General features: G+C 49.1%; 1 protein-coding gene across 1 annotated transcript in view; it reads left to right on the top strand.

Moving 5' to 3' along the window:
• Window positions 1-7,500, top strand: part of LOC138951432 (15-hydroxyprostaglandin dehydrogenase [NAD(+)]-like) — an 11,400-nt gene that overhangs the window by 1,913 nt on the left and 1,987 nt on the right. The window contains exons 2-4 of the mRNA XM_070323037.1: window positions 5,124-5,216; window positions 6,535-6,658; window positions 7,403-7,500. The exon at window positions 7,403-7,500 is cut by the window's right edge and continues 9 nt beyond it. Coding sequence (XP_070179138.1) covers window positions 5,124-5,216; window positions 6,535-6,658; window positions 7,403-7,500 — 315 coding nt within the window. The remainder of the gene's footprint in view (window positions 1-5,123; window positions 5,217-6,534; window positions 6,659-7,402) is intronic.

Here is a 7,500-nt window from a genome sequence, read left to right as displayed (position 1 = left end):
GCTGACCAGCAATCAACGCTGTGAGAGGCACTCACTGACTCAGCGATAACCGCTGTGTTAAGAATCAGGGTGAACGTTCTATCTTTTCTACCATGTGTTTACATGGCTAAAACATTCACGCAAGTGGTCATATGTAAATGAAACTTTGGCAGTATTTGTGTCAATAATGTGTCTGTATGCGTGCACAGTCGATACTTGTGTGGATGTAAACCCGGTGACACTTACACACACACACACACACACACACACACACACACACACACACACACACACACATGACACACATGCACACGACACACACACACACACTGACGTACATACTTACACACACACTGACACACACACATACACACACACCCATACACACACACACGCACACACACACACACACGCACAATCACACACACACACACACACACACACACACACACACACACACACACACACACACATCGGTGTGTTGGTGTCATGCTCCAGTAGGTTCGCTTTGAGTTTGCTTTACGGAACACGAAGCGATGATTGAGTCACGATTTGTGTTGACAATGCCACGCGAGGAAACATGTAGGCCTACTGCACACACACTGGATAGCCTCTGCTTGGAATTGAAGGCACACACACTGGATAGCCTCTGCTTGGAATTGAAGGCACACACACTGGATAGCCTCTGCTCTGAATCAAAGACACACACTTTTGCTTTAAAACAAAGGACGGCTGACCATCTGAGACCTAGCCAGGCTGTCACACTGGACCCGACCAGCCGTCCACTTGGTCACTTACAACACATCAGCACGTGCACCCTGGATGCTCTCAGGAATTAAAATCGTAAATGATACCAGTGGCTTTTTAAGAAAATAATTCTTGAAGAAATTCAAACTCTCATTGTTGCCCTGAAAGCGACGTATGGCTGCCTGAATGGCGGGGTAAAAACGGCCATACACGTAAAAGCCGTGGGAGTTTCAGCCCATGAACGAAACAAACAAACAAACAAACAAACAAACAAACTTCCATCGGCAAGCAGTCGTGGTGTTGACTGTAGGTATGTGAGCAAGTGGAGGGCTGGTTTTATCCCATGTAAACGCCTGGCATTGTCGGAGATGGTGGGGCGCACTGTTCACACGAGACAGACAGAGTGTGCCTTCACACGACTGACACAACCATGTCATTCACACGGGTGACGAGACAGACAGAGTGTGCCTTCACACGACTGACACAACCATGTCATTCACACGGGTGACGAGACAGACAGAGTGTGCCTTTACACGACACAACCATGTCATTGACACGGGTGACGAGACAGACAGAGTGTGCCTTTACACGACACAACCATGTCATTGACACGGGTGACGAGACAGACAGAGTGTGCCTTTACACGACACAACCATGTCATTCACACGGGTGACGAGACAGACAGAGTGTGCCTTCACACGACTGACACAACCATGTCATTCACACGGGTGACGAGACAGACAGAGTGTGCCTTCACACGACACAACCATGTCATTGACACGGGTGACGAGACAGACAGAGTGTGCCTTTACACGACACAACCATGTCATTCACACGGGTGACGAGACAGACAGAGTGTGCCTTCACACGACACAACCATGTCATTGACACGGGTGACTAGACAGACAGAGTGTGCCTTCACACGACACAACCATGTCATTCACACGGGTGACGAGACAGACAGAGTGTGCCTTCACACGACTGACACAACCATGTCATTGACACGGGTGACTAGACAGACAGAGTGTGCCTTCACACGACACAACCATGTCATTCACACGGGTGACGAGACAGACAGAGTGTACCTTCACACGACACAACCATGTCATTGACACGGGTGACTAGACAGACAGAGTGTGCCTTTACACGACTGACACAACCATGTCATTCACACGGGTGACGAGACAGACAGAGTGTGCCTTCACACGACACAACCATGTCATTCACACGGGTGACGAGACAGACAGTGTGTGCCTTTACACGACTGACACAACCATGTCATTCACACGGGTGACGAGACAGACAGAGTGTGCCTTCACACGACACAACCATGTCATTCACACGGGTGACGAGACAGACAGTGTGTGCCTTTACACGACACAACCATGTCATTGACACGGGTGACGAGACAGACAGAGTGTGCCTTCACACGACTGACACAACCATGTCATTCACACGGGTGACGAGACAGACAGAGTGTGCCTTTACACGACACAACCATGTCATTCACACGGGTGACGAGACAGACAGTGTGTGCCTTTACACGACACAACCATGTCATTCACACGGGTGACGAGACAGACAGAGTGTGCCTTCACACGACTGACACAACCATGTCATTGACACGGGTGACGAGACAGACAGAGTGTGCCTTCACACGACACAACCATGTCATTCACACGGGTGACGAGACAGACAGAGTGTGCCTTTACACGACACAACCATGTCATTGACACGGGTGACGAGACAGACAGAGTGTGCCTTCACACGACTGACACAACCATGTCATTGACACGGGTGACGAGACAGACAGAGTGTGCCTTCACACGACACAACCATGTCATTCACACGGGTGACGAGACAGACAGAGTGTACCTTCACACGACACAACCATGTCATTGACACGGGTGACGAGACAGACAGTGTGTGCCTTTACACGACTGACACAACTATGTCATTCACACGGGTGACGAGACAGACAGAGTGTGCCTTTACACGACACAACCATGCCATTCACACGGGTGACGAGACAGACAGTGTGTGCCTTTACACGACTGACACAACTATGTCATTCACACAGGTGACGAGACAGACAGAGTGTGCCTTTACACGACACAACCATGCCATTCACACGGGTGACGAGACAGACAGAGTGTGCCTTTACACGACTGACACAACCATGTCATTCACACGGCTGACGAGACAGACAGAGTGTGCCTTCACACGACACAACCATGCCATTCACACGGGTGACGAGACAGACAGTGTGTGCCTTTACACGACTGACACAACTATGTCATTCACACAGGTGACGAGACAGACAGTGTGTGCCTTTACACGACACAACCATGTCATTCACACGGGTGACGAGACAGACAGAGTGTGCCTTCACACGACACAACCATGTCATTCACACGGGTGACGAGACAGACAGAGTGTGCCTTCACACGACACAACCATGTCATTCACACGGGTGACGAGACAGACAGAGTGTGCCTTCACACGACTGACACAACCATGTCATTCACACGGGTGACGAGACAGACAGAGTGTGCCTTCACACGACACAACCATGTCATTCACACGAGACAGACAGAGTGTGCCTTTACACGACTGACACAACCATGTCATTCACACGGGTGACGAGACAGACAGAGTGTGCCTTCACACGACACAACCATGTCAAGGAAATAGGGCGTGACTGAGGTGGCGTCAAGTTACGTTTCTTCCTTGTTGAGTGAAATGTGATGTATGAGTGAGTGTGTGTGTGTGTTCACCTTTTAGTCGCTGTGCAACCGTGTCACATCTCCAGTGTGGCCCAATACTGAAGCGTGTCTGTCATCTCTCTGTCTGCCTGTCTCTCTCTCTCTCTCTCTCTCTCTCTCTCTCTCTCTCTCTCTCTCTCTCTCTCTCTCTCTCTCTCTCTCTCTCTCTCTCTCTCTCTCTCTCTCTCTCTCTCTCTCTCTCTCTCTCTCTCTCTCTGAGTCTCTCTCTCTCACACAAATATATATCCCAATTAATGAAAATAGTATATTCTTGATTGTTATGTCCTTTGGGACACAGTCACTCACTTTTGATTTATTGTTTTGTTCACGAAATTATGATGTTCTGCATAATATCCATTGTCTTACAGAGTTGATGTACTATTGCATAGTATTCTGACTCTAATTGACTTGCAAATTTTTGCTTTGCACCTTGTCATGAACATTTATAAACTACAATGTTTCATATGATGCATTTATGTACATAAACTTATACTGTTTTACTAATTATGTAAGTATGTAGTAGTAGTTATTATAGTAGATTTAGTCCCTCTTTAGGGCGAGGGCCAGATGCAAAAAAGTATACCAATGCTTATTCTGTTACCCTCGTAAAATAAAGAATTGTCATTGTCATTGTCATTGTCATTGTCTCTCTCTCTCTCTCTCTCTCTCTCTCTCTCTCTCTCTCTCTCTCTCTCTCTCTCTCTCTCTCTCTCACTCTCTCTCCAAGTCTGAATAGCATTTATGTCTCACAGCTTTGACAAGCTAACCCGGCCTTTCAGCCATGATTGTAAAAAGATCTACTTCTTTTACGGAAATGATCGAACAACTATGAATGACATCTCGGTGTGTGCGAATGACGCCGCCACAGTCTGTATCTTTGAAGTATCGATTTCTTGATTACGTCTCTCTGTGTCTGAATGCGCGAATTGTTTGTTCTTTACGCTCTCTTTGTCTTCTCTGTACACAACTCTGTCCTTCATAATTCAGACTGACAGGCCCCATGAGCAAGGCACTTTCCAATGACAGCTGAACTCGCGTATGGAAACTCAGTGTCGTCTAGGATACCGTTTGCAGTATTCTCCGTGTTGTAGAATTTGTAAAGAGAAGAAATGAGTTGAAGTGGGAGACATGAAAGTCGTGTGTGCATGTTGGAGCTTGTGGAGGCTTGTGGAGGCTTGTGGAGGGACGATTGCGAGTTTGACTCCGTTCTTGCCATGCTCCAAAGTGTGTAACATACAATCTTGCACACGTTTGCTTTAGTAGTGGCAAAGCAGGAAAGCGTGAGACATACCCTTATCACTCCCAGCGGTAAGCGTGAGACATACCCTTATCACTCCCAACGGTAAGCGTGAGACATACCCTTATCACTCCCAGCGGTAAGCGTGAGACATACCCTTATCACTCCCAACGGTAAGCGTGAGACATACCCTTATCACTCCCAGCGGTAAGCGTGAGACATACCCTTATCACTCCCAGCGGTAAGCGTGAGACATACCCTTATCACTCCCAACGGTAAGCGTGAGACATACCCTTATCACTCCCAGCGGTAAGCGTGAGACATACCCTTATCACCCCCAGCGGTAAGCGTGAGACATACCCTTGTCACTCCCAGCTGTATTATGTGTCCCCCAGATGGAGCTGCGAGGCAAGGGAGTGTTTATAACGGGGGCGGCCACAGGGATCGGGCGTGCCCTTCTGCCCTCCTTGCTGGACAGAGGCGCCAGGGTGAGCTGGACACTTTGCTGTGTGATATATCTTGATATTGCTATTCTGATAGACACGTGGGACAGAGGCGCCAGGGTGAGCTGGACACTTTGCTGTGTGATATATCTTGATATTGCTCTCCTGATAGACACGTGGGACAGAGGCGCCAGGGTGAGCTGGACACTTTGCTGTGTGATATATCTTGATATTGCTATTCTGATAGACACGTGGGACAGAGGCGCCAGGGTGAGCTGGACACTTTGCTGTGTGATATATCTTGATATTGCTATTCTGATAGACACGTGGGAAAGAGGCGCCAGGGTGAGCTGGACACTTTGCTGTGTGATATATCTTGATATTACTATCCTGATAGACACGTGGGACAGAGGCGCCAGGGTGAGCTGGACACTTTGCTGTGTGATATATCTTGATATTGCTATTTTGATAGACACGTGGGGGGGATTCGGGGTTTTTGATTGTAAAGTCTCACACAGCTTTATTTCGGCGATAAGTCCATATTTCTTGCTTGGTTCCGGGCTACAGGGGTTCTGTGAGCTGATCAGGCTTTCCGGGCTACAGGTTCTGTGAGCTGATCAGGCTTTCCGGGCTACAGGTTCTGTGAGATGATCAGGCTTTCCGGGCTACAGGTTCTGTGAGCTGATCAGGCTTTCCGGGCTACAGGTTCTGTGAGCTGATCAGGCTTTCCGGGCTACAGGTTCTGTGAGATGATCAGACTTTCCGGGCTACAGGTTCTGTGAGCTGATCAGGCTTTCCGGGCTACAGGTTCTGTGAGCTGATCAGGCTTTCCGGGCTACAGGTTCTGTGAGCTGATCAGGCTTTCCGGGCTACAGGTTCTGTGAGATGATCAGGCTTTCCGGGCTACAGGTTCTGTGAGCTGATCAGGCTTTCCGGGCTACAGGTTCTGTGAGCTGATCAGGCTTTCCAGGCTACAGGTTCTGTGAGCTGATCAGGCTTTCCGGGCTACAGGTTCTGTGAGCTGATCAGGCTTTCCGGGCTACAGGTTCTGTGAGCTGATCAGGCAATCTATGTTGTATAAAGTGTCTACTTGTGTATCTAGGTGTTTTTGGACCGTAAGCTCGAGTTCCCCAAACAGAAGGTATGGCTTTCACGGGGTCCTCAAGTCTAGAATTGCTTATAGGCTGAAAACACAGTAGCCATTTCGTACCACTGGAGAGTCTTTGGGTACAAAAACAAAAACAAATAAACAAAAACATGACCACAAATCACCCAAACAACAAAGCGAACAAGCAATCAGCCAACACACATAAATGTTTTTGAGGGTGAAACTGACATCCCGAGGCTAACGGTCATTTTACAGGTGCTGTTTTGTGACGTCAACGAAGAAGCTGGAAGAAGGGCAAGAGATGAGCTGCTTCTGAAGTATGGCGAATCTGACGTCATTTTTATGCAGTGTGACGTCAGCGATGCCAAGCAGCTGACAGGTTTGTGTCTCTCTGTCTGTCTCTTTTCCTGTCTCGCTTTCCTTTGCTCTCTCTTCCCGTGGCTCTCTCTTCCCGTGGCTCTCTCTTCCCGTGGCTCTCTCTCTTCCCGTGGCTCTCTCTTCCCGTGGCTCTCTCTTCCCGTGGCTGTCTCTTCCCGTGGCTCTCTCTTCCCGTGGCTCTCTCTTCCCGTGGCTGTCTCTTCCCGTGGCTCTCTCTTCCCGTGGCTCTCTCTTCCCGTGGCTCTCTCTTCCCGTGGCTCTCTCTTCCCGTGGCTCTCTCTTCCCGTGGCTCTCTCTTCCCGTGGCTCTCTCTTCCCGTGGCTCTCTCTTCCCGTGGCTCTCTCTTCCCGTGGCTCTCTCTTCCCGTGGCTCTCTCTTCCCGTGGCTCTCTCTTCCCGTGGCTCTCTCTTCCCGTGGCTCTCTCTTCCCGTGGCTGTTGCGTCAGGCACCAAGACCACCAAGAAACAAACTCATTCGCCCTCTCTGAATAATTTGCAAAATCAAAAAAAACCGGGGTCGCACAAACCAATACAAAACCGTGAGACTTTTTCTCTGTCCTGGCAGCGTTCACTCACACACTCACGCACGCACGCACGCACACACACACACACACACACACACACACACACACACACACACACACACACACACGCGTGCACACTTTCTTTCTTTATTTGGTGTTTGCGCCTATGTGTGCGTGTGCGCGTTCGTGCTTGTCATTGACTCTAGGTATGTTTTTGAACAGAAGCGTTCCAGAGAGCAGTGAATGAGTTTAGAGCTGTGGAAATCTGCATCAACAACGCCGCCATCATGGATGAGCGAGTCTGGGAGAAAATGATTGAC

The sequence above is a fragment of the Littorina saxatilis genome, linkage group LG16 (genome assembly GCF_037325665.1).
Source record: "Littorina saxatilis isolate snail1 linkage group LG16, US_GU_Lsax_2.0, whole genome shotgun sequence".
In the NCBI taxonomy this organism is placed as follows: Eukaryota; Metazoa; Mollusca; class Gastropoda; order Littorinimorpha; family Littorinidae; genus Littorina; species Littorina saxatilis.
Note: the sequence above shows the minus strand (reverse complement) of the source record. Positions and strands in the feature narration are given on the sequence as shown.